The sequence below is a fragment of the Capricornis sumatraensis genome, chromosome 14 (genome assembly GCF_032405125.1).
Source record: "Capricornis sumatraensis isolate serow.1 chromosome 14, serow.2, whole genome shotgun sequence".
NCBI lineage: Eukaryota > Metazoa > Chordata > Mammalia > Artiodactyla > Bovidae > Capricornis > Capricornis sumatraensis.
In genome coordinates this window covers 76471069-76497777 of record NC_091082.1, presented here as the reverse complement: position 1 = coordinate 76497777, position 26709 = coordinate 76471069, and the positions used below count along the sequence as shown (strand labels likewise).

Sequence of the window (26709 nt, the reverse complement as noted above, 5' to 3'; positions counted from 1 at the left end):
AACTAGGGAGGTGAGCACGCCTGGGTGGACCACCTGTATCCTCAAGCTGAATAGCCTGATTACAAAGACACGGCCTTGGGCCGGCTCTTGAGCTCTGCGTTTGAACTCTTGTCAACACCAAGTTTATTCATGTTCTCAAAGCCTGGCGGATTTACTATTGTCAGCTCCTCTTGGGGTGTCTAGAACAAAGCCGGCAACACGTTTCAAGTGAATCTCGGCTCACGGATACAACCGAAAGTGTTCTTTTTGAAACGCAGGAATTTGAGATCATTTTAGCCTATGCTTAAAGAAAGTGTAAAATGGATGGGGGGGGGGGGTTTGATTTTGTTCCTTTTTAGAAGGAGAGATAATAAATGGGATGGCTCATCTGTAGACTCGGTCCTTTTAAGTCAGGGCCCTAAAAAGTTGTTTTCTAGCCACTGTTCTTTCCCATAACAAGCATTTTTGAGCCTACTGTGTGCATAGCATTATCAGGGTGTTAGGAACGCAGCCGATGCTTTTAAAAGCTTTTTAAAAGAGTCCTTTGGGTTTGGATGTTGGGCAAATGCTCTCAGAGCCCAAATGGCAGACTCCTTGGCTTGCTCTTTACTTCATTTAGAACCGTTGCTTTTTTCTTCATGTTGATGTAAGCGTGAAAGCACTATTTTTTGCACAAGTTGTTGCAGTCTGTAACTGTGTGATTTCTTCCCTAATTACTAGAAAATCCACCCAGAGAGAACACCTTCAGAGAAATTGTTAGCCGTGAAGGAGTTTGAGTCACGTAAGTCTGTCTGTGACTGGCTGAGGAATTATTTCAGCCACATGTTTTCTGTGGATTAGACAGGATTGAAAGAAGGAAGGGATAGCTGGGTTCTTTGTGGTGGTGGGGATTTTATAGTTATCAGTTTTTATTTTGACTTGTGTGCTGTTTTGGAAAATGGACTATAACTTCCCCCCACCCCCTCAGTTGACAGGATTGCTAGGAAATAATTAAGGGGAAGTGCGAACTTGCAGGATAAATTATTACATCCTGAGCTATCTCTTGCTGGCTCTCCTGGCATGTTGAATATTTTTTGGATCTTTGCTGAACTGCAGTCCTGTACACAGCTGATGTCCTTACTGGAGGCATTAAATCAGGGGCTGTCCACTTTCTCCATCATGACACAGACTCTGGGGCCAATTGGGGGACCCTTGACTAGACCAAGGCTGGTTATCAGTCACTGCCACTATTCCTGACCTCACTGTTAATGGTCAGTTGAAATTCCCTGTCCTGAGTGACTTCCATTTGTCAGAGGAAGAGAAGGAAGAAATGGCATGCTCTTTTTGCCCTAGGGCTTATTAGTTAGACCAAGGGAGGAGGGATAATATTTCCTGGAGGCTCCACGTGTGTTTTTTTTTTTTTTCTTTCTTTCTCTCTATGCCATTGATAGTACTGAAAGGATGTATAGCTAGAGATCCAGAGTTTTCTACGTGCTGAATAATGGTTTGTTTATCCACAGATCTGGATAAATTAGACAATGAGAAGAGGGATTTGATTCAGAGTGACATTGCTGCTCTCCATCACTTTTACTCCAAGCACCTTGAGTTCCCCGACAACGATAGCCTAGTAGTGCTCTTTGCCCAGGTAAGCACGCGAGTGTCAGGCAACACTAAGTTTAGCCTTTCCTTGCCAGTGTCCCTCTCCCAGCACATAGCTGGTGAAGATGAATGAAAGCAGAATGATGCCGTCTACCTGAAACAGTTCTTGACATCTTGGTCCATGTTTTGCCTAAACTGACCTTGAGCAGATCAGGGTCCTGTCTGTGCTGGCCCTCACCGATGGTGGAGCGTAGGAAATCCACCCTCCCTGTGTCTCTTGCTGCAGAAAGAGTTTATGAAAACAGAGTTGCCAGGGTCCCAGAACTGTGGGAGACTGCAACACCTTTGGATGGAAAAGACCATTTGAGATTCCTACATTCAATTTTACTCTTCTCTTAAACCTTCCCGTCTGACAGTAGTGGATTGTAGGTTTTTGTTTTTCTTTACTCTTTCTTTTTCTACTCTTACCAATACTGTGGTGATAAAGCAGAGGCAAATACAGATGGCCAGGAAGGACAGACATCGCAGAGAGGAGCCTGAGTGGGTCTAGCTACAGTGGGTTTTTCCCGATGATTGCTAAGTAATCCTGTGTAGACTAGAAGCCTAGGTTTACCAAAATCAGATAGGATTAAAAAAAAAAAAATTAGACTTCTAGACAAGAGCCACTTAAATGCACCAAGGAACTGACGACCAGCCTTTTGGAAAGGCTGAGGCTTGGCTGGACTTGGCCAGGTCAGGAGAAGACAATGTGGTCAGCACCCTGGGCTGGACGCGTCTGGCCGCATCCTTCCTCCTGTTTCTGTGAGGGTGGCTCTTCCTGGCCTGACTCACCAGATCAGATTTCTCTCCCTAACATACGCTTGTGTTTTCCCCTACAAGCCGAATGTGTAGTTGAAGGTGACCTTCGCAGAGGGAGAAACACTGGAATACTGTTTTGTGGGCGCAAGTCGCTACACTCCCCTGCCTTCAGTGTCTAGACGGGAGAAAAAGCTCGGGTGGGTACTTACACACTGTCGTCTTAGAAGAGAGTAAGCGTCACCTCGGTACTCTTTGAGTCACTAATTCCATTTTTAGGACTCTATCCTAAGGAAGTAGTCAGAAATTATGGACAGACATTGACATGCAAATTGTTTACTGTGTGGTTCTTTTTAAAAAACATGAAAACAAAAAGAAAGGGGAAAAAGGAAAAGGAAATACATGTTATAAATGGTCAGCAGTAGTCATTAGGTAAATCATGGCTTAGATTTTCGATTAAAGTTTATATAGCCTTTATAAATTATATTTCAAAGAGCAAAGATATGTGAAACGCTGATGACATAACGTCAAGGGTAAAAGCCGGGGAAAAAATGTGTGATATGAAATTTGACTTTGGTTAAAAAAAAAAGCTTAAATGGAAGTTCACCATTAGTTATCTCATGAGTGGTGGAAAATTTTTACTTTTTGGGGGGTGATTTTTCTGGATTTTCTACAGTGAGGATTGTAACTTAAGAAAATAGTGAAAAGAAGAGAAGATGAAAAGCGCCCATAGTTCTCCCACTTTAAAAACTGCTCCTATAAGGAAAGAGGTGAGTCTTCACCACTTCACTGACCTGCTTCATCCCCCAGTGAGAACTAGTGAGAACAGTTTGATGAGTTCCTTAACAGACTTTATGTTTATGTGGATTTTTTTCTGTTATATGACTGTCATAATCAGAAAAAAATGCTGTTCTCAGTAAAAGAGAAAATCGGTTCAAGTCATGGGTGTTAAATTAGACATAATGAAAAACCTTCCTGATTTCATTATATTATCCTGGGATTCCAGCATATTTCCCTACCCACGCTAAGGCAATGGATTTGGGTAACAGTACACAGTGGAGGAATTGACTTCTCCTATTACATTTTTAGAAAAACTTGGATATATGACTTTTCTGGATTAGATGAGGCATGGTTTTGTGAGAAAGAAAGAGTGATGAAGTAAACATAAGGTATCTTTTCACTTCCAGCAACAGAGTAGTGCATGCTGATGGGCCTTCTCAGTGTTGACATAGTAGATATGGGACCATACCAAAAATCAAGGCAGTTGATGTCACAAATCAGTTCAGTTGAGTCGCTCAGTTGTGTCCGACTCTGCGATCCCATGGATTGCGGCATGCCAGGCCTCCCTGTCCATCACCAACTCCCGGAACTTGCTCAAACTATGTCCATCGAGTCAGTGATGCCATCCAACCATCTCATCCTCTGTCGTCCTCTTCTCCTCCTGCCTTCAATCTTTCCCAGCATCAGGGTCTTTTCAAATGAGTCAGTTCTTCCCATCAGGTGTCCAAAGTAATGGAGTTTCAGCTTCAGCATCAGATCTTCCAATGAATATTCAGGACAGATTTCCTTTAGTATGGACTGGTTGGATCTCCTTGCAGTCCAAGGGACTCTCAAGAATCTTCTCCAACACCACAGTTCAAAAGCATCAGTTCTTCAGCGCTCAGCCTTCTTTACAGTCCAACTCTCACATCCATACATGACCACTGGAAAAACCATAGTTTTGACTAGACGGACCTTTGTTGTCAAAAATAGAAGTGTTAAATTTGTGCTGAAAGTGACTCAGAGTCCTTGAAATTTGGACTGACTCAGAGTATTCAGGGGATAGATACAGACACACGCACACACATATGTAAATATAGGTAAAGTAGTTTTTTCAAAGGCTTTATATTAATCAATATAATTAATGGAGATATCATTCCCTGGAGAAGGGAAAGACTACCCGCCCCAGTATTCTGACCTGGAGAATTCCATGGATTGTATAGTCCATGGGGTCGCAAAGAGTCAGCGACGACTGAGTGACTTTGACTTTCATATTAATCAAATCATAATATCCACTCTGAGACGGTGCGCATACACACCAACGTACATACACACACACCTTCATGTCTTTTCTCACATACAGATTTGAAAGGGGACATTCAGTATCCCCAAAGAAAACTCTGAAGCGCAGGTGGAAAGCGCTGTCCCAGCTCCAGCCCCTCTGGCCCTGCTGCTCAGCGCCCCCCCCCCCCCCCGCCCCTCCCCCGGCATGTCCTCCCCTCTGGCCTTGGAGCCCTTTCCTGTCTGGTTCGTGGGAGGCTGTTGTGGGTTAACTCGTGGCCCAGCAGCAGCTGGCAGCAGAAGGTGACTGCGCTCCTTCGACAGTGCCGAGGCGCATTTTAATCACCAGGAGCATATGCATGGTTGGGAAATGTTTTTTTGGTGTGCAGCCTACATCTAGTCTAAATGCTAATTATGAGAATAGCTTCAGCAAGGCACTTACGCCTGATTTGACTCAGGGAAAAAAAAAAAAACGATGGCCTATGCATCTTTCTTAACAGGCAAGTTCACTTTTCTTCCCTAGGGATCTTTCAGAAGGGAGGGAAGGCTCGCAGGCAAATTGCTAGGCGATTAGGCTTGAACATCACCGCCAGCTCCCCGATGACACTTGTGCTTGCAGGAGTCTTTCTTTGTGGTGGAAACGCACTCTCCCTCACAGTAAGAGGACGGGGAGAGGGAATAAAGGGGCCCGTGGGCGTGAACATCAAGCCGGAAGGAATTTGGAATTACAAACGGTCCTTATAGAGGAAGAGATTACGAAGCAAAGGCGCATGTCTGGGGCCCTCACCCCTCAGAGCTAGTCAGGAGCTGTCAGTCCCGAGATCCATTGTGAAAATTGCTACATCTTACACGCCTTCTTCCACTTTGCAAAATTTGTTGTTGTCCTATGGGAACCAGACACGGCCGAGGCATGTTAGTATCCCAATCCGAGACTGCGTATAGATCCCTCAGTACCTGGTCAGGTGCAGGACGCATAGTTCAGGCCTCAGTAAATTTAGCTGAATGAATGAAAATCCTGATTTACTCTTAACCCGATGTTGGTTGGCGGTCCCTGGTGAATGATGGTTGGTGAATGTCCTGATGACAGAAGAGGTTAGAGTACCTGAGGCCGACACAAAACACATTATGCTGTGTTTTCTACATAAAAATGCCTGACACCTCAGGATTCCAAAGACTGTATATTGTTTTACTCCCTGCAGTCATCTCTTTTTGCGTTGAAAATCATAAATACTGGTTGTAAATGTATCGAATGGTTAAAGCTGTAAGTCAAACCCATCGGAGTATTTACTTCTCTATGTACCAAGATTTCCAAGCCTTTGACACTGGCCCTTTGCTTTTAAGTAAAATTACAACCAGAAGAATCAGAGATCAGAACAATTTTAGAAGAAGTATGGTATGGTGAAAAGACACACTTGTGTTTCTGACAGCCTCGCTATTAGAATGCCTACTTTGACTTTTGACTCCTTTTCTGCCACTTGCTACTTATATGGCCTTGAATTACTTAATCATTGACCTCCCTGGGCCTCAATTTCAATGTGCAGCACCCAGCCCAGTGGGTAGTCTGGACTAAGCGCTCAGCAAAGTAGTGTTTCAAAAAGCTCATCCCTTGGCCTGAAACACAGCCGTGCTGTGTGTCTGGTGGGGAAGAGCCTGATTGCAGCTCACGGGGTGGAATCGTTCAGCATGCACGCTTCACAGACAGCCTCTTAGCAGCACGGGAAGAGGCAGGCTCTCAGCCTTTGCTGCTGGCTTTGGTCGAGTCACTGCCCTTCTCTGACCTTAGTTTCATCATCTGAGAAGTAAAGGGACAGAGTTCCCTTCCAGCTGTGAAGTTGTAGGTACAAATGAAAAACCCTCACCGAGCTGTCTCCCAGTGGCCTGGGTGTTCCTGGAGGGTGCAGATTTGGCCTGGTCTTCCTTCTCTGCAGAGCACCCAGCATATAAGTTTTCCTCGGTGAATGTGCAAAGAGTGAGTTTATGGAACAGCCTAAAGTTGGAGATGTATAGTCTTCATCTTTAGCCCGCCAGCTCTAAGCTTGACTTCTAGGATGCTGAGAGCTGCCCTTGGTGATTTTCAGGGTAATACTTCTTGCCACAGATGAGCAGGTGGCCAGTGGTTGATGTGTCTGAGGCAGGAAGGGACATTCGCAGCGCCCTGGCTTCAGGGTCTTGGTCTCCCTGCCTCTCAAGGGGATGGACAGCAGTTAGATTAGCTGTGTAAAGCCTGTCAGACGTACCACTTCACCTTATGAGCGAGGTACCAGATTAAGTGGCTTCTTTTTTTAGCAGAAGAAGACTGAGCACAGAAGGGACACAGTGATGGGCTTGAGATCCCACACCAGACCTGGGGCAGAACTGGGGTTAGAGTGCACATGTCCGGGCTCCCATGCAGCTCTGCAGACTTGAGTCCTTGGAGCCTTAGTGGTGCTTTGTGACCTTCCGCCACCACGGGCAGGTGGGCTGGACTAGATGCTTCAGACTTGACGGTTCAGCTTGTATCTGTTTACACGTGAGACCGCTCGGTAAGTAGTGTCTGAACGTAGGATACCTTGTTCAAAAGAGGTGTTCCGATCACTAAACCAAACGTCTTCCCAGCTAAAGAGGTGATTTCTATCCAGAAAGAAGCTTTAGCTCATTTTTCCCCCTTTCTCTCTCTCCCCTTTCTCACCGCAGGTTAACTGTAATGGCTTCACAATCGAAGATGAAGAACTTTCTCATTTGGGATCAGCAATATTTCCTGAGTAGGCTGAGTGTGACTTCATCTCTTTCCTTTTTACTTATTTAACACTGAATTTTTATTTTAATTTCCAATAACCTCCCTAGCTGCATGTGGCAGACATGAAACTCTGAGTGAATTAAATCCCCTTTTTAATTCTGCCAGATTTCAAAATATTTCCCCTGCATTTAAGGATCTGAAGGTAGTAGTTAAGAGAACAGTTGCTTGTTAAGTCCTGCTAGGTAGAGAGCTGTTATTAAAGAATATTTCAGAGTGCGCATAGAAGAAACAACCCAGGCCCTGCTGAGAAATTTGCTTTTTTGCATAGCTGTGGTTCTGGAAATCTTTGGGTTTCTTTCACTCAAAGGAAAACATTAATTGCCGGGAATTGACTGTAGACGTACGTAGGGACTATATAAGCTCCTTCCCTATCTGTCCTTTTTTGAAATACACCAGTATGGAAACAGCACATTTTGGAGGGACAGTATGCTAAAGTAGTGAACTAGGGATAAATTTCACGGACCTATAGGATTTTTCTTAACCTCAGGAATATACAAGTAATTCAAGAAAGGCCAGTCAGTTGACCAGTGGAAATCGTTACAGCTCTGACTTTAACGTTACAGCTCTGCCAAGCATGGCTTTGCCGTTATCTGTTTAAAGGACAGGATAGTCTCCTGATACATCAGCCCCAAACATCAAGCCCTGGCTTCACAGATGGAGCAAAGGAGAGCTTCCAGCACCCGCTATCTGAGTCCATCCACACTGGAGATTAGTTTGGTCTAGAGTGATGTTGCTTCATATAAACTACAGGCACCTCTGCCTCTAGGTTGGAGCAGTTGCAGGAAACCCTTAACACCCACGCATTGGCCATGGATGGCACCTGAAGCCTCCACGTCTGTCATACCCAGCTCCATGCATCATATGGGTCCAAAAGAGAAAACTCTGTTAGGGGCATGTCTCTTGAGAAGCTACACAGGCTTTCTCGAACCAGAGAAACAAACAGTGTATTCCCGTCATATTACTGTTTCTATGGCCAAAATTGTCTGCATTTAGATTTCCGACAGTGAGGGAAGAAATGGTTTCAGGAGAGGTTCTTTAGGACTTTTGCCCTTGAGAAAAGGAAGGAGAATAGAGAAAGGTGACTAGACCTCTTTAGACGGCTTGCGTTGACTACTTCAGCCCTGAAACGAGCCCTAGAATGTCTCCTCTTGTATCTGAAAGAGTGAAAACCAGGCTCAGCATGGTGGTGTGTGAGGCTTCACCCCAGCGGCTGCCACGAGAACACGGCACCCAGAACATGAGTTAGGTCAGGTCTTCTGCCTTCAGGCAGCTCCCCTGCCTTCATGAGAAAGATAGCCAGCGGTCTATTTTGAGCTTGGTTACTTAATACTTCTTCCCTGGTGGCTCAGAGGTAAAGACTCCACCTGCCAATGCAGGAGTTTGATCCCTGGGGTCAGAAAGATCCCCTGGAAAAGGAAAAGGCAACCTACTCCAGTACTCTTGCCTGGGAAATCCCATGGGCAGAGGAGCCTGGTAGGCTGCAGTCCATGGGGTCGCAAAGAGTCAGACATGGCTGAGCGACTAAACACCAACAACAAAGTGTTGAGAACAGTGTCTGGGGCATTTGTTTATTTCCTAGGGCCTGATTCCCTGTGCATGACTTGCCAGGGAGCCAGGTGGGCCAGGAAGGAGGGTGGAGATGGCCTTTCCCGCAGACAAGACAGGAAACCCCTGCACATCCGGCCCCAGGCCAGCCCCACCCTTCACCGAAACTTCTAGCAGTGGCTTCCCCAGACACAGCAACCTGGGGCGGTTCTTCTGCACCATTTCCAACCTCTCACTTTTTTTTATCTTCACGGAGCAAACAGGAGAATGGGTTCTGGTCGTGGAGGGTCCAGGCAGGTGACCCCGGCCACCAGAGCCGCTGTATACGTGGATCTGAGTGCCCCTCTGAGTCCCAGTTTCCAGTTTTAATTGGGGGGGAAAAATTCCTTTTGCTGAGAATCATATCAACATTGTGATTTCAAAGGCAGCGTTTTCAGAGATCAAGCACTCTTCCCCTGTAGTTTAGAAATTTCTGTTCTCAGAACTTTGACCTTGATATAACCAGAAAGCTCAAAGCCCTCGCGTAGGCGACTGTCTATCCCCACTGTCCCCTGTAAAGCGACCTGCGAGCAGCAGGAGCGACTGATGGCCCAATTTTCCGGATGAGGAGATAGGTTGCAGAGAGTCAGACGGGCCCCTCCGGGTCTCTCGGGGGATCCCACACCCTCACTCAGGAAGCCAGCGTCTCCCCCGGTGGTGATTTCTCAACATCTGAAGACAGCATGTTAGAAGTCATCCTCTGATATAAAACCTGCTTGGCAACGACAGCCTGTTTGTCTTGCACAGTGTCCGGTGGAGGAGCAGTCCACTGGGGGTGTTGAGTTTTGAGTCCTGCGTCTAACAGGAAGGCATTTGTTGTTGTCACTCTTTATTATGTTTTTATTTTTTCTTCGTTTTTGGCTTAGATATCACTGTTTTGCATTGCAGATTTCACTTTTCACTATTGTTCCAATTTAAGATGTTAGATCTTGTAAATGCATGCAAAACAGCCCCTTAGACTAGCTCTTAGTTTTTTGTTTTTTGTTTTTTTTTAATGTCCTGCAAAGACACAGTTTCCATAATTTAGCAAGTAAGTGGCCAAGGAGTTAGCTGAACAGTCCATCTGCCTCCTGAGAATGTTGGGTTTTCTCTTCTGATTGACAGTGTTGCACTGATGAATCATAGTTGTTGCCCCAATGTCATTGTGACCTACAAGGGGACCCTGGCCGAAGTCAGAGCTGTGCAGGAAATCCACCCGGGAGAGGAGGTGAGTGTGTGGCTGAGGGTGGCTGTGGCGGTGGGTACCGTCCTCGGGTCCTCCGGGTTCAGGATCAGACCTGTGGCGTGGAGTCCACACTTTTCACTCCCATTGGGTGCTCAGCGTGTCCACCTGTGAAAGTGTTAGTCGCTCAGTTGTGTCTGACTCTTTGTGATTCTATGGACTGTAGCCCACCAGGTTCCTCTGTCCATGGCATTCTCTGCCAAGAATACTGGAGTCAGTTGCCATGCCCTTCTCCAAGGGATCTTCCCCACCCAGGGATTGAACCCAGATGTCTCTTACATCTCCTGCATTGGCAGGTGGGTTCTTTACCACTAGTGCCACCTGGGAAGCTGTGGCCAAACGGGGTGGGGGGGGGAACAAGGAAGATTAAATTCGAATAAAGTTCCTCACAAAGATCTACAGAGATTTATAGAGAAACGAGACTGCCAAAATAACCATGATGAAATCTTAGAGGCTCTGAGTTCCCACTTCCAAATAATGGAGTTCACTTTTGATTCGTGAATTTCGGCCTGTTTTTCTTCCCCCCAAAGAGCAAAGCAACCCAGCAGTAGCTAATGAGTTACAGCCCCAGATGACACATGGTGCATTCACATCACATCCCCTGCACCTCTGCCCTTGGGACAGTTCCCTTCCTGGGGATGGAATTCAGATGGGGTAGGGAGAGGCAGTCTGTGGTCAGGGCCACCACGAGCTGCCCTCCCCAGCCTCAGGGTAGGGGGCGAGCCTGCTCAGCGATTCCCTTCTGTCCTGTGCCATGTGGTTCCACAACCACCGCGTCAGGTGTCTCCCCTTGAGAACGCTGACCAGCCCTTACCAGATGTATGCTGCTGTTGCTGAGTCGCTTCAGTCGTGTCCGACTCTGTGCGACCCCATAGATGGCAGCCCACCAGGCTCCCCCATCCCTGGGATTCTCCAGGCAAGAACACCGGAGTGGGTTGCCATTTCCTTCGCCAGTGCATGAAAGTGAAAAGTGAAAGTGAAGTCGCTCAGTTGTGTCCGACTCTTAGCGACCCCATGGACTGCAGCCCACCAGGCTCCTCTGTCCATGGGATTTTTCAAGCAAGAGTACTGGAGTGGGGTGCCATTGCCTTCTCCGACCAGATGTATACAATACGTTCTTAAATCCTGATGTCCATAACAAGACACTTGGATTTTTAGGCAATGTAATCACTTTAAATACATTTCATTTAAAATAATTTGGGTTGGGAAGATCCCCTGGAGAAGGCAGTGGCTACCCACTCCAGTATTCTTGCCTGGAGAATTCCATGGACCAAGGAGCCTGACTGGGCTACAGTCCATGGGGCTACAAAGAGATGGACGTGACTGAGTGACTAACACTACCGCTATTTTTTTAAGTTACATGTCTGGATATTTAGAATCTTTTCAATATGATTAGTGTGGCAAAATGATCAAAGGCTCCATTTCTCTGGGTGGTGTTCAATAAGCCACAGCTGAACTGGGACCGCAGGTCCCATGTACAGATCAGACTTGCCGTTCTGTAGGAAATGCGTCCTGCAGGGGGCACCCTGTTGAGGACCCGGGTGTCTCAGTTTATGAATGTCTTGTGGAGGCTGCCCCAGCACCTCTTGTTAAAACAGCCGATACCCATCAGCCAGAACCTAAGTCCCCAGGCCCCCGCTCCTGGACTGCCTGGAGCACGTTGTCACCTGCCCTGGCTGTGTCTGGACCACGAGCGGTGATGCTGAGCGGCCTCTGTCGCCCTCTTCTGGGCCCTTCTGTCTGTTGCACCCCATGCCCATCAGTCATTTCGAAGCACTGAGGGCTCTGGCCACGGGCAGGACAGGCCTCCTTCCTGTGATTTTGCATGGCACCCCTCTCCAGTACTCTTGCCTGGAAAATCCCATGGATGGAGAAGCCTGGAAGGCTGCAGTCCGTGGGGTCGCTGAGGGTCGGACAATACTGAGTGACTTCTCTTTCACTTTTCACTTTCATGCATTGGAGAAGGAAATGGCAACCCACTCCAGTGTTCTTGCCTGGAGAATCCTGGGGACGGGGGAGCCTGGTGGACTGCCATCTATGAGGTCGCACAGAGTCGGACACGACTGAAGTGACTTAGCAGCAGCAGCAGCTGTCACCCATCAGAAATTCACCCTCTGCATTTGGGGGGGGAGTTGCTGCTTTGGGGGTGACCTGCCCTTCAAAGGGGAGGAAGCCATTTGCTGGGGTGTCCAATGAGCCAGGGGTCTCCGTTTCTGCCCTCCGGGCTGGGGAGAGCTCAGGGCACCTGTGAGCACCCAGCTCGTGTGGGTCCCCCGCCCCGGCCTGCCTGCCAGCACCCGAGGTGACTGGCACAGTGACGGCTGTGGGACACCCATCTGTTCCGTCAGACATTTGCCTGATGGTGTGGGATGAGCCGCCAGTGCTGTCCCAATGAGTAGATAATGGGCAGTTAAATGCCGGCCTCCTCCATATGCTCCAGGTCTCAGTTATAGAGACTGTTAGGAAAAAGCAAGGACAGACGGACTTGATGAGCCCAAAGGTACGACTTTTCCAGGTTTTCCGGCCTGGCTGGGTAAGGCAGCAGCGGGCTGGTGGCCTAGGAGCTGTGCCCTCCTGCACTGACCTGTCCCAGCCTGCTGATCTGACTTCCTGCTCCATCGCCAGCTGGTGGCAGGATAAAGGGAAGAGTGTGTGTGTGTGTGTGTGTGTGTGTGTGTGTCCACATATGCACGTTCATGCTTCCCCACCAGCCACCCAGCAGTGCATGTGAGCCATCCCAGGTCATGAGATAAAAGACGCCTAACAAAGGCCAAGAGGAGACAGCGCAGGCCCCATCCCAAGGCCAAGCAGACTCTTTGTTGATGGTGCCCTTTGCTTCCCTTCCACAAGGGCATCCACTGCTGGGCCAAAGTCCAGCTCACTCTCTGCGGAGGAGGGAGGCAGGGCTGCTCTGAATCCTCCGACTTAACCACTTTAGGGACCCTTTGATTCTGTAAGAGGAGGTGGACAACACTAGCAGCACCAGTTGAAGGAATTCAGTGTGTTAGGGTGAAGATTGTATGCTGAGCTGTGGCCCTCCTCACAGCCACCATCAGGAGTGTCTGCAGAGCCAAACAGGGAGGACACAGCATGAGCTGGCCTGTGGCAAACCAACTTTTCAGATTCCCTTATATTTTTATCGGGCTTCTCTGGTGTCTCAGACGGTAAAGAATCTGCCTGCAATGCAGGAGACCGGGATTCGATCTCTAGGTCCTGGAGAAGGAAATGGCAACCCACTCCAGTGTTCTTGCCTGGAGAATTCCATGGACAGGGGAGCCTGGTAGGTGGCAGTTCTTGGGGTCACAAAGAGTCCAGACATGACTGAGCAACTAATGCTTTCATTTTTTCACTTTAGGTTTTTACCAGCTACATTGACCTCCTGTACCCAACGGAAGATAGGAATGACCGGTTAAGAGATTCTTATTTCTTCACTTGTGAATGCCAGGAGTGTACCACCAAAGACAAGGTCAGCACCTTCTCCCAGCACAGATGCTGACTCAGCTCTCTCTCGGGACCTTTCTGCCAAGCGAGCACCCCTGCCTGAGTTGGGCGTCTCCTCATTGTGTTTTTGAGCCTTTAAACCTGCTTTACTAGCACAGCCCAGGGGATCCAGTCAGACCAGGTCTCTGTTCCAACTTGATTCTCAGAGCTGATGAAAACATTTCCATCACATTGTACAAATAAGAGAAGGATTCACCAAATTGCTATTTCTTTAAAAGAAACGGATGCTCCAAAGAGAGGGGAGGGAGAAAGATGAGCAGCGAGGTCCACCCACAAGGAGGTGGACAGCATTCTCCAGCTTTCCCACTTCTTCAGCAGACTCCACAGAATTTTCTCGGACATCGCCCAGGTTACCTCGTCAGTGCCTCCCCTCCTTATTTTACTCCCTTGACTTCATAGATGTGTGAAGACATATTTGCCCACAGCAAACATCGAGGCAGGTGTCCTGCCTCGATAAGAAGCACCTCAAAAATGAGTAGTTTTGTCTTTCTGTGAGTAGGTAATGAATATCGAACTTTCCCGCTGCCTGATTCCCTTTCATTCTTTCGTAACCTTAGAAGGGGCAAGCCTGTACCTCTGGGTGGGGAAATGTTCTATTTGAGAGATTCACCCATCAGTATGGTTTCCGTGGGAAGTAACCTATGGCCATTTCCCTCAGGATAAGGCCAAGGTGGAAATTCGGAAGCTCAACGACCCACCGAAGGCAGAAACCATCCGCGACATGGTCAGATACGCGCGCAATGTCATTGAGGAGTTCCGGCGAGCCAAGCACTACAAATATATCCTTCGCAACCTTCCCGGTCTTACAGGGGGCGTCGGCGAGCTGGGCACCGGAAGCAGGAGAAGGGTGGGTTTCTGAGTATTGAAGGCAAGCCGTTTCCTATCAAAGGATGGCCAGGGTGAAGACTTACTGGCCATCCACGACCTGTAGTCAGCTGCGTCAGTGTTTCACAACGTTGCCCTTATTTTTTATTTTATTTTTTTTCGTTGCCCTTATTTTTCTTTGTTGGACTAGTTTGCTCAGGAGCTCATCCTGGTGGACGGCTTTTATTTTCTAAAAGTGGAGAACAGTTCCTTGAAGACCCTTACTGATCGAGTATCTTCCTTTGGGCAAGGCACCTTACTGAGGGTTTTGCTGTGTAACAGGTGGAAACAGGCTTATAGGTAGCAGGTTATTTGCCCAGGGCACGCTGTTCAGCAAGGCAAGATTTTGTCTCAGGTTTGCCAGCACAATCCATATTTTTAACCACCATATTATAGCGTTTTCTTGGATAGGTTTGTACTGAAGAAAGGAAACCAGTGAAAGGGAATTAAAGAAAGGCATTTTTTTTTTCCGGAGTGTAAGAAAGAACTTTCCTGTGTTGGAGAACGCTTCCTTAAGAGCTTTAGCAAAAGTTCCCAGCTTGGGTGAGGATTTAGATTTAACCAGAAGATTGAAGAATTTTTTTATTCTAATCAACATTGTTCACAGCTGAAGGAAGGCTGTGTTCCCTGTGGCTAAAATTCTTTAGTTGTGTTTAACAGCTGAGGTCTTCCGTTTTTCCTAGGTTTTTTTTCCTTCCAGAAAAATATGAGTCCTTTCACTTGCTTGCCTTTCTGTAATTTACGTTTTCAGAGGGTGTAGCTGGGGGTGGAGTGGGCAAAACAGTAACTCCTTGCCCCATTTCCGCTGCTCACCGCCCCCCGCCCCCCCTTCCCTCTCCCCCCCTTCCCTCTCCCCCCCTTCCCTCTCCCCCCTTCCCTCTCCCCACCTCGCCCCCTCCCCACCCCCCGCCCTTGGGAAGCGTCCTCGTGAACTGCCGGGCCGGTTGGTTCCTTGACTCCACAGCACCCCCTAGTGAGCTGCTGGAGATCTGCGAGCTCAGCCAGGAGAAGATGAGCTGCGTGTTCGAGGACACTAACGTGTACATGCTGCACATGATGTACCAGGCCATGGGCGTCTGCTTGTACATGCAGGACTGGGAGGGAGCCCTGCGGTACGGACAGAAAATCATCCAGCCCTACAGGTGATTGCACGGGCTCTTCCCATTAGCGTAGCTCGGAGTAGAGTTGGGTGGTTTGGAATGCGCCCGTTGGCCGTCCCGTGTCTTCACACTGCCATGTTGGAGCGGGCCGGGAGCAGCTTTCTCTCCTCTCCATGACATCTGCAGGTGCAGGCTCAGGGTGCCTCCCCTGGGCCCAGCCTGTGCCCTCTACCACCCGGAAGAGACACCCAGGGAGGCAGGTTGAGGTGACACCGGGTGAGGGGAGGGCTGGGGCAGGATCCCTCCTAGGACCCGTCCAGGATGCACTGTTCACTGGAGTTAATTCAGACTAGTGTGGAAAAGCCACCGGCTGGTTTCTCCTCCTTGCTGTGCCTTTTAAGTTAAATGGCTCTGAGTAGTTGGTTAGCGGTGGCCTCAGAAACGCTCTTTTGTTTTCCATCTCCTTCTTTTTCTTTTTTAAAAGTGCAGCCTCAGTTTGCACCAGCTTCTCTGGTGGCTCAGGTGGAAAAGAATCCACCTGCAGTGCGGGAGAATTGGATTTGACCTGTAGGTTGGGAAGATCCCCTGGAGGAGGGCATGGCAACCCACTCCAGTATTGTTGCCTAGAGAATCTCAATGACAGAGGAGCCTGGAGGGCTATACAGTCGGTGGGGTCCCAGAGTCAGACACAACTGAGTGACTTTCACTCACTCACTCAGTTTGCAAATAAGGAAACTCTGGGACTGCTGGTTGCAGTTATTTAATATTCTCCCGTAGATTTGATTAAAGTAAGTTGGATTTTAACCTGTAATAATAATGAATGTAAATCATGGGAAGGTTTCCTATCGAGAGGGTTAGGAAGGTTAGTAAACCTTAAAGTGGGTGACAGGAGGCGGCTCTGACTAGCTGCTTCAGGGCCAGGCTGACCTAGATCAGATCACTGGGGTGCTTGCTAAACATATTTCTGTTAAACGTCACAGAGTCTCTTCAAGACCAAGCGGCTTCGAGTCTCTTGGCATCGCACCTGAAATCTCTGTGTGTCAGGCCCCCCGGTGCTTTTGCTTAGTCCTCAGTACTCCTTCAAGTTCTAAGATCAGGGCTGTAACCTGTGTCTAATCTGAATCTCCACTGACCACTTGGCCCTCTACTTACCCCACAGTGCCGTGATGAGCCAGCAGGGGGAGCCCACGGGGCAGCCAGCTCCTAAAATCTGCTTCTAGCAGCAGAATTTGATCCTGTGGGGATAATCTCACAGCCTGTCCTTCCTGAGATGGGTGAGGAAGTCCATGTACACTTCCCCCCTTGAGATCTGTATGGGGGGAGAGAACGTGCATGAATCTTGGCCTTGTGGTTGCTCTCCCAGCAGGGCTTGCCATGCTCCACCCTCTATTAGCTTTAGGGAGGCCCTTTGGGGAGGCCCAGCACTGCCTTCCCTGGGTCACTGTGCCGTGCTTAGTGGCTCAGTTGTGTCTGACTCTTTGCAACCCCATGGACTGCAGCCCACCAGGCTCCTCTGTCTATGGAATTCTCTAGACAAGAATACTGGAGAGGGTTGCCATTCCCTTCTCCAGGGGATCTTCCCAATCTAGGGATCAAAGCCAGGTCTCCTGCATTGCAGGTGGATTCTTTACTGTCTGAGCCACCAGGGAAGCCCAGGAATACTGGACTGGGTAGCCTATCCCTTCTCCAGGGGATCTTCCCAACCCAGGAATCCAACCAGGGACTCCTGCATTGCAGGCAGATTCTTTACCAACTGAGCTACCAGGGAAGAATTTGATACTGTGGGCATCCCCAGGGATTCCACATGCCTGGGAATACAGCGTGAATGTGTCTATGGACTTTGAGGACACAGCAGGTAGAACAGACCAGCCTGTAAACAAACACCTCCAGCTCCTACCTCCCCACCCCCAAAAGCCTCTTGGGCTCTTCATAGGGAGATGGCTCTTTCCTAGGCAGGCCTATCAGTCAGCCTTCAGTTGAAACCAGAAAGAGAAGACCTCTTGTATACAAAGCCCTCTCTTGGACAGTGGAGAAAAGAAGTAGGAAGTATGACTTTAGAGAGCTTATAATTTTGCTAAACCAAATGACATCATAGAGTGTGACAGAAAGCTGAGGTCTTGATTCACTGGTGTGTATGTATCTTTAAGGATACTGTCTTTTTAACGTGACGGCATATTCATAAAGAGGGAATTTACCTTTTTATTTTTTTGCTGTGCTGGGTCTTCATGCGGTGTGCAAGCTTTCTGTAGTTGTGGCATGCGGGTTCTCTAGTTGAGGCACACAAGCTTAGCTGCCCCAAGACATGTGGGATGTTTCTTCCCCGACCAGGGATCAAACCTGCGTCCCATGTGTTGGAAGGTAGATTCCTAACCACTGGACCATCAGGAAGTCCCAGGAATTTATTTTAAAAGACGTTTTTCCCAATGCCTGCAGCAGGTGCACGTAAAACAAAAATCTGAGGCTAGGATTGAATTTTGTGTTTATTTGTGTCTTTATGTAGGCTCTCCCCTGTAGATTTTATGTGGTTTTTCAGAAGCACACAAACTGCATAAAAGGAAGTGCATCCACAATGAGCAGGCAGGGTTGAACCATCCATGTCTTCCACCCAGCCCCTGCCAGGGTCTGGAGGAGCCTGGCTGCTGTGGACAGTGCAGCCATCAGCTGGGCAGCCACAGGCTCACTGTGTCAGGCCTGTGGACCCTCAGAAGCTGTGACAAGGTGGCCTGTTGTCTTCTCTTTTTCCAGTAAGCACTACCCTCTGTACTCCCTCAACGTGGCCTCCATGTGGCTGAAGCTAGGAAGACTGTACATGGGCCTGGAGAACAAAGCGGCTGGGGAGAGAGCCCTGAAGAAGGTGCGTGTGTGATGCAACTGGGCTGCCCAGTGCCTTGCACTTCCTTTCCTTGCACTTCCCTTCCTGCGGGACGTGGGTGACTGATAGAGCCACAGAGAATGACCAGCCGTGGGCCACCCTCTGGCCATAGGAGTGGACAAAGGTGGGTTTGCAGGCAGCAGGGGACGAAGTAATTGCGCCTTTGGCAAGTTTGCGTCCTGACCCTCCTGTTGAGAAAGGTATGTCCACATTGTGGCTACAGGCTCACAGCTGTTAAGGGGGTACTGCCCTTGTGCCCTGGGAAGCCTTGGAAGTGCTGAATATGACCATGCTAAGAGGCCAGCATTATTAAAATGTCTTTTCTGATCCACTATAACAGATAAAAAGGAAAAAAAAAACGCCAAGGATAGGTCAGAAGACTGTGGTGAAGGAATTCTCCAAATTTCTGCTCTTCGGGGTTTATAGATTCACGATGCCCAATTGTGGTAAAATCAAGGCATTTGGGCCTGGAGAGGCCCTCAGTGTGAGAATTATGCTTTTTAAAGTGAACCTGATAATCATTGACAGTGTTCACTGAGTCCGGTTACATGCCAGGACCTTCATGTGGTCCTTTTCTTTTAATTCTCAAAAAAAAAAATGAGACAGGCTTTCCCAGTGAATAAATTGAGATGCAAGCAGGTTAAGTAATTTGTTGAGGGTACATGGTGAGGTTCTCATTCAAACTGGGGTCTTTCCGAGTTGAAAGCTTCAAGTCTACCCACTCATGCCGGGACAAACATGCAGGGAGAACCAAGACTCTGGGCGTGGTGTTTGCCAGCTGCCCTGTGCCCAGTGGGTGAGAGCGCCGGGCCGTGCCCCTTTCCTTACAGAAGCACAGTCACTGTCCTGCATCTTTCTTCTCATTGCTCTTTCTATGGATGTCAATAGCTGATGAAATACAATCGTTGGGACAGTCATTATTTATGGAGAAGCCCAAAGTTGATCAACTATAACCTTTGGGACAGTCTCTTTGTACCACTAAGAGAAACACCTTAGGGTCATGGACTAGGCCTGGATGCCAAACCCTCCAGATTGCCCAAACCTCCCCAGTATACTATACAGGAAGATGGAATATGGTCCCACATGGTGGAAGGAAGTGCCAGGGCCCACCCAGCCTGGACGTGGGAGTTAAGGATCAAATATTCTGGTTTTGAACCACGGAATTGGTTTTTCTAAGACGTTTATTGCCTCGGTGAGGTTGGAGGAACATTAAGCAGTTAGGTCTCAGTTGCAGAGTAAATAAACTGATTGTAGATCCCTGAAGGACAGAGTGGATCTGAGGAAGGAACGCATATCCCGAGGTGAATGCAGGGAGTGAGGAGAGACATTTAAGTCACACAGTTCCTGAAGACCTGCACTCCCGCTGGTCTGAGACCTAGGAAGAGAATAGGAACAGAAAGGAAGGCTGCTCAACAGTCACAAGCCGCCAAAAATTCCCTGTTTGAGGGAATGGGAATGATTTAAGTGTTTCTATCTGTGAATAATACCTTTGAACACAGAAGAGCAAGATAAATTATTATGGATTACATTAGATATGTCATTCCTATATGCCAGACACTGTTCTAAACACTTGATGTATATCAGCAACTCTGAGAGGGAGGTATTGCTCCTGTTTTACTATTACAGATGAGGAAACTGAGGCACAGAGTGGTTAAGTAAATTGCCCAAGGTCACACAGCTAGGAAGGATGGAGCCACCACACTCTCATTGGAAAGAAATCTTATTAAACATATTCTCTCTGGATTCCTCATGCCTATTTTTAGGTTTTTTAAAGAATACATAAAAAGACGTCAGCATACACTTTTCGAAAGGGAAAAATGATTTGGTTGTGTCTTATGCATTAGTGATATGAACTAAAATCAGAAACGTTTGTCCCTAAATCATTTCCCTATCATTTCTTCAGCTACTGAAGAATGTTTTCCTCAACAGTAGAGACTGGATGACTAGATATGAGACAATCTTGTCTTTTTCCTTTTTTTTTTTTTAAAGCCAAGGACTCTGACAGCCACTTAGTATCCTGCACCGTCAAGCAGAGAAATCTAGCCTGAATTAAAGTCAGCTTAGGGGAGGGACGGGGCTGGCTTCAAACTCTCAACCCCTGTTCCTCTCTCTCCTAGGCCATCGCCATCATGGAAGTAGCTCATGGCAAAGACCATCCGTACATTTCTGAGATCAAACAGGAAATTGAAAGCCACTGAAACTATGCTGACATTAGTTTTTATTTAAATCCTAGTGCAGAAACCTTCAAGGATTTGACTATTTCAGATCATTCACGTCACGCCAGCATTTCTGTAAACTCACTGAATGAAAACATGACTTGCACTTAAACCTTGCACATGGCTTACTTGGACATTGATCTTAATCTTTGACCTAAAATATCAAATTCAGTTTTGAATGCTTCCCCCCACCCCAAGAGATAATGGCATGGTTTCATATATTATACTTCGGACAGATTGTGTCCGAAGATTTAAAACTGTAGTTATTTTTCCCTTCACGACTACTGTAATGTTCTGAGCAAACATGAATGATGAAAGAGAATAAAAAACATAATAGGATTTGAAGTTTGTGTTTTCCTCTGTTGGGTGAAAGTGAAAGTCGCTCTGTCATGTTCGATTCTTTGCCACCCCATGGACTGTAGCTTACCAGGCTCCTCTGTGGAATTCTCCAGGCAAGAATACTGGAATGGATTGCCATTCCCTCCACCAGGGGACCTTCCTGACCAAGAGATTGAGCCCAGGTCTCCCACATTTCAGGCAGATTCTCTACCATCTGAGTAACGAAGGAAGCCCCCTCTGTTGGTTGGGGGAACATCAGAGACATCACTAGATGGACAAAGGTCCATCTAGTCAAAGCTATGGTTTTTTCCAGTAGTCATGTACGGATGTGAGAGTTGGACCATAAAGAAGGCTGAGCACTGAAAAATTGATGCTTTTGAACTGTGATGCTGGAGAAGATTCTTGAAAGTCCCTTGGACAGAAACGAGATCAGACCAGTCAATCCCAAAGGAAATCAACCCTGAATATTCACTGGAAAGACTAATGCTGAAGCTGAAGCTTCAATACCTTGGCCACCTGCTGCAAAGAGCCGACTCATTGGAAAAAGACCCTGATGCTGGGAAAGACTCAGGGCAGGAAGAGAGGAGGACGACAGCAGGTGAGCTGGTTGGATGGCATCATTGATACAACGGACATCATGAGTTTGAGCAAACTCTGGGAGATTGTGAAGGACAGGGAAGCCTGGTGTGATGCAGTCCATGGGGTCACAAAGAGTCAGACAAGACTTAGTGACTGAACAACTAGTGTCTTTTTCATTTCAGTTACTGTGTTCTTCATCTCTGGTTTTCTTTGTTCTCTAATTTTTTGTTAAAAACTTGCTCTGTGCATCCATTCTTCCCCCGAGTCCTTTACAGTCATTACCGTGAACGCTTTCGCTGGTAGATTGCCTGTCTCCACTTCACTTTGTTCTGGCATCTTTGTCTGGTTCCTTTGTCTGGAACATCTTCCTCTGCCACCTCATTTTGTCTGAATTGCTGTTTGTATTTTATGTGTATGGTAGCTCTGTTGCGTTTCTCGACCTTGGAGAAGTGGCCCTCTGTAGGAGATGTCCTCTGTTTCCCAGCAGAACACTCCCCCTCTCGTTGCCCAAGCTGTATGCTCGAGGAGTGCCCCCTAAAAGAGCTGCATGTATCCTTCTTTTGGGGGGCTTTGTGGGTGGTCTGATAAGTTTGGCCCCTAGTCTGGTTGGTTGTCATCCCTGCCTTGTATGGATGCTGCTGGTTAGTGGGGCCTGGTCTTGAGGCAGCTGGCCGTGGAACCCTTGGGGGCCTTGGGGTGGTGCCGGCTCACTGGTGGGCAGAGTCAGGGCCCAGAAGCCTCCAGGGCTGTTGCCTGCCCCCTGGTGGGTGACACCAGGCCCTGGACTTAGTGCTGGCCTATTGGTAGGCAGAGCTGGGTCCTGGAGTTTGGTTATGGGGCTCAGAGATCCCAGAGCTGTTGTCGGATTGCTGGGAGGACCAGGGGAGACCCAGTTACTGGAGACCGTCATTGGAGACCGGTTATTGACACAGTTGGGTGTGGAGTCTGGGTGTCTGAAAGCTTGTGTTGCCCTGCTAGTGGGCAGTGTCAGGGACCGGCTGATTCCAGGGTAGGGTCTGGTCTCTCTTTTGGGTGAACTCATTCCACTGCAAGATTGTGGTTTTCTTTGGTGTGGTGTCTGCCCCCTGGTGAGTAAGGCTGGTCTAGAGGCTAGAGCAGGGCTGGGGCCTGTCTGCTGGCAGACAGAGGTGGATGCTGGACTCCTGGTGGGCAGGGCCCGTCTAAAGGTGTGTTGAGAGGTGGCTGTGGGCTCAGGAAGCTTCTAGGCAGCCTGTGTACTAATTAATGAGGCTGTGTCACTTCCCCAGTTAGCTGGTTGGCCCGAGGCAGCCCCGCGCTGGCCCCTACAGGCTGTTGGGTGGGGCCCAGTTTGGGCACTAATGCGCTGGAGGGAGGATCCCACGATGGCACCTGCCCCAGTGGCCACGTGGTAGAACGCCCCTCAGTATGGCTGCCGCCAGTGTCTATATCTACAGGATAAGCCACAGCCATCCCTGCCTCTCAAGACCTGCAGGTCAGTTTCGCCCAGGCTCCTATCAAATTGCTGCTTTTTGCTGGGTCCCGAAGTGCGAGAGGTTTTGCGTGCACCCTTTAAGAGTGGAGTCTCTGTTTCCCCCAGTCCTGTGGGGCTGCTGAAATTAAGTCCCATGGGCCTTCAAAGCCAAGTGCTCTGGGGACTTATCTTCCTGTGCAGAACCCCCAGGCGGGAGAGACTGATGGGGGGCTCAGAGCCCTCACTCCTGTGGGAGAACCACTGCAGTCGAGTTATTTTCCAGTTTGTGGGTCACCCCGGGACCCAGGCACTTGATGATGTCCCGAGTCTGCCCCTGCTGCCGCTTCTCATTACGGTTCCTTCTCTCGTGTGTTTAGTTGTAGAAGATCTTTGCTGGTGGGTTCCAGCTTGCTCATCAGTGGTGGTGCTGCAGACAGTTGTGATTTTGGGGGTGTTTGTGAGAGGAGGGGAGCTGAGGCTCTGAGGATCTCCTGTAAGCTTTTCTTTTCAAACACGACGTCGTTTTTCTTTTGAAGACGTATCACTGTCTTGTTGCCACAGTCAGCTTCTACGCAGAATGACCCGTGTGTTTAGTGAAGTCTGCTTGCATCTCCTGTCACCCCTTGCGGCTTATGGTGCCTCCCATCTTCATGACGTGAAACAAGCCGGGACGCCTCTGTGGGTGAGTGACTCCTTGTACAGTAATAGGGTTGAAAAGTGGGTTAGTTGCTGAAGCGGTTATAGTGCCCTGTTACTCATCAAAGAGACAGGAAAGGTGTCCACCCTCATCACCAGGGGCTTGCTGTGAGAGTCTATGGCGGTTGATCAGTTGGCTGAAAATACGGGCCGGGGCTATGCTCTGCCCAGCTCAATCATGTCCAGCTCTTTGCAACCCCCTGGACTGCAGCCCACCAGGCTCCTCTGTCCATGGGATTCTCCAGGCAAGAATACTGGAGTGGGTAGCCATGCCCTCCTCCAGCGGACCTTCCCAACCCAGGGATCGAACCCACATCTCTTGTGTCTCCTGCATCAGTGGGCAGATTATTTACCACTGCACCACCTGGGAAGCCATTTTTAAAGAGATGAGTCATGCTGTTAGTAAACTTGAAAGACAAAAACGAGAATTTGGGTTTTCTATAGCAGCCTCTGCCTGTCTTCTCTCCCTCGACAGATCGGGATGTAAATAAATGACGGTGGGGTGGGGACAGCACATTCTTGGCGTTTAATAAGGGTTATCACTAGCAGTGAGAAAGCTCCATTTCTAGGCTCTTCACACTCCATTTACCTAGCAATTACCCCTTTCAGGTTTTGTTCTAACAATGATGACTTTGGGAAATTTCAAACTAATTCTTCAGCGTGTTATACAGGAATGAAAAGTGGGTAGAAATAAATGGGCTTTAAAGAAGTTAAGAAGCAGGTTTTTCCCAGGCACAATTTGCCTATGAAAATAATCCTAAAAGTGAGCAGATGCTTTCAACTAAGGCAAAACATACAGAGTACAGAAAAGATTCAACTGTTTTCTCTGGAAAAAAAAAAGTTTATTGCATTTGGAAGTCAATAGATATCTTTTACAAAAAAGGTTAGAATAAAGATCTCACATTTGTAAAGGCACATATGAAACATTTTACAGCAATGACAAGGGCAGTGAGGACGTAAAACAATACACAACTAGGACCAATATCTAAAGACTTTATAAAAACAGATAAGAAACAGTGCAAAAATACTGTCAAAAGTCAGTTTCATACACTTCATAACTGCGTATAAAACTGACAAGCATAAGCTTATTTACTGATATAAAAAAAGCACATAGAAGAGCATGCATAGATTTATTTAAGGCTTTTAATATTTTCGAGAGAGAGTCTATAAAAGTAAAGTTGACATTTGAATATTAATCACTCCCCAACTCAGGGAATATCCTATAAATGTCTGCCCCTCCCCCTCTCCTTACAACTAGCTTGTCGTAATGAGACTGGACTTCCATCTTGCACGGTAGCAAGTGGACACCTCTGGGAGAAGAATGTGTTCTCAGGATCCTAAGTCCCCACTCTGGAATGCATGTCTCACAGCAAGAACTCGATAGGTGGTTAAATGTCCAGGTCAGCCCTTGCCAGCCAGCCAGCCAGCCAGCCAGCCACGCACGGCTGACAGCCCTGCAGTTCAGTGGTGCTGGATGTCAGAAGGCTTCCATGGACTGACTCAAGAACCTTAAGAACAAACTGGTTTCTACATTAGGGACTTGTCTGGACATCCAAAATGAGGCCTATTAAATGTCAACTGGCTTGAATGATATAAAAACTGACAACATATTAAAGACAGAGACCAAGGAAAACTTCAAAATACTGAATTAAGTAGCACAATTACAGTCCAATGAAACAAAACAGATTAGCATGTTACTTGATGTAACACAGGTTACATAAGGTTACACATTTAATAGTCATCTGCATATGTAAACCCTTTTTTATCCCATTTACATATATATCCTCAAGCAAGTCAGTTGACTATTGAAGGAACAAAGGGCATACACAGGAAATCATCTCTGATGAAGAGTAACCTTACTTTTGAAAGGATAAGTTTGATAGATTTTAAAGATTCCAAACTGGCAAGAAAGTTCAGTCAAAGGAAGTTGCAGTAACATCTTACAGTGTTCACGTGGGGGGCAGAAAATGGCTCTGAATTACAGCTCTCAGTTCCAAGCTGAAGGTATTTATTAGCTAACACTGCAATTCAGGGAGGTGGGCGGCCCCTGAGAAATGCTGAGAATACCAGGTACCTCTGCTCTGAGAGCCAGCCAAGCTCAATTCGGAGCAGGATTCCTGAGCTGTTAGCAAAACAGTTCCACCCCAAAGCACAGAAAGACCCCAATCCAATGTTTCCAGGCTTGTCCCCAGGACCTCTGTCAGGTAAGGCGGCCTCTGTGTTTCCCTTGAGGAGGAGGTTGGGAAGAAAGGTCCCATCACAGACTGGATGAATAGCAATCCTGCCCCTCCCTAGACAGCTTTGCAGCTTGTAAAAAGTCCTCAAAGAGCCCAGAGCTTCACCCGTTTCACCAGACCAGCTAGGCTCTGTAGGGGCCACGATGAAAGGAACACGGTCTGCAGGAGGGGGCTGGAGACGATCTGATTCACACGTGTCATTATGCCAAAGGCAGTCACTGGGGATCCATAAAAGGTCACCTCAAAATAAGCCTGAGAGACTGCTGCAATCTTTGTTCAAACAGGACTGATTATCGAATCCAGCTTTTCGTTCATCCCTTCTAGTCCTGAATGATAGTGTTGATCACCAAGGGGAAAGAGAGGGTGGAAGGTCGGCTTCCTGGTTGCTGACAGCACCTGGCTATTTTCATTCTGGTTACTTCCATTTGCCAGATTCTATTCCTTGAAACCACGCAAGTGCCAGATTTTACTTTTTGAAATTATAAAAGCATGTTAAGAATTAGATTTTCTAATTTTATAATTTGGAGAGATTTTAAAGAGTGAGTCCCTATGACTAGATTCAACCGTTTTGTAAGGGTTGCACCAGGAGGGTAAGGAAGGAAAAGGTGTTGCTGTCGAGAGCTGCTCCATAAAAGCAAATGAGAAAAGGAGAGGTCAGCACCCTCCTAAGTGCACGCAGGGTGCTCTTAGAAAGGAGAGGGTGACATCAGAAAGTATTCCCACCTGTGCTCTCAAGTGAGCCAGGGAACTGCCGTTATGTATTGACATCCTCCTGGTTCTCATGAGCTGATTACAAACACGGCATGCTGGGAAGGGGGTGCTCCACTCTGCAGCCACCCGGGGGCCCTCAGGAGAGACACAGTCAAGACGCCCAGGAG

At 47.8% G+C, this 26709-nt stretch overlaps 1 protein-coding gene across 1 annotated transcript in view; it reads left to right on the top strand.

Moving 5' to 3' along the window:
• Nucleotides 1-20842, top strand: part of SMYD2 (SET and MYND domain containing 2) — a 53550-nt gene extending 32708 nt beyond the window's left edge. The window contains exons 4-12 of the mRNA XM_068986019.1: nucleotides 700-760; nucleotides 1479-1603; nucleotides 7066-7133; nucleotides 9857-9959; nucleotides 13330-13440; nucleotides 14134-14254; nucleotides 15307-15481; nucleotides 18185-18293; nucleotides 20429-20842. Of these exons, the coding sequence (XP_068842120.1) occupies nucleotides 700-760; nucleotides 1479-1603; nucleotides 7066-7133; nucleotides 9857-9959; nucleotides 13330-13440; nucleotides 14134-14254; nucleotides 15307-15481; nucleotides 18185-18293; nucleotides 20429-20509 (954 nt within the window). The 3' untranslated portion in view covers nucleotides 20510-20842. The remainder of the gene's footprint in view (nucleotides 1-699; nucleotides 761-1478; nucleotides 1604-7065; nucleotides 7134-9856; nucleotides 9960-13329; nucleotides 13441-14133; nucleotides 14255-15306; nucleotides 15482-18184; nucleotides 18294-20428) is intronic.
• Nucleotides 20843-26709: the final 5867 nt, after the last annotated feature.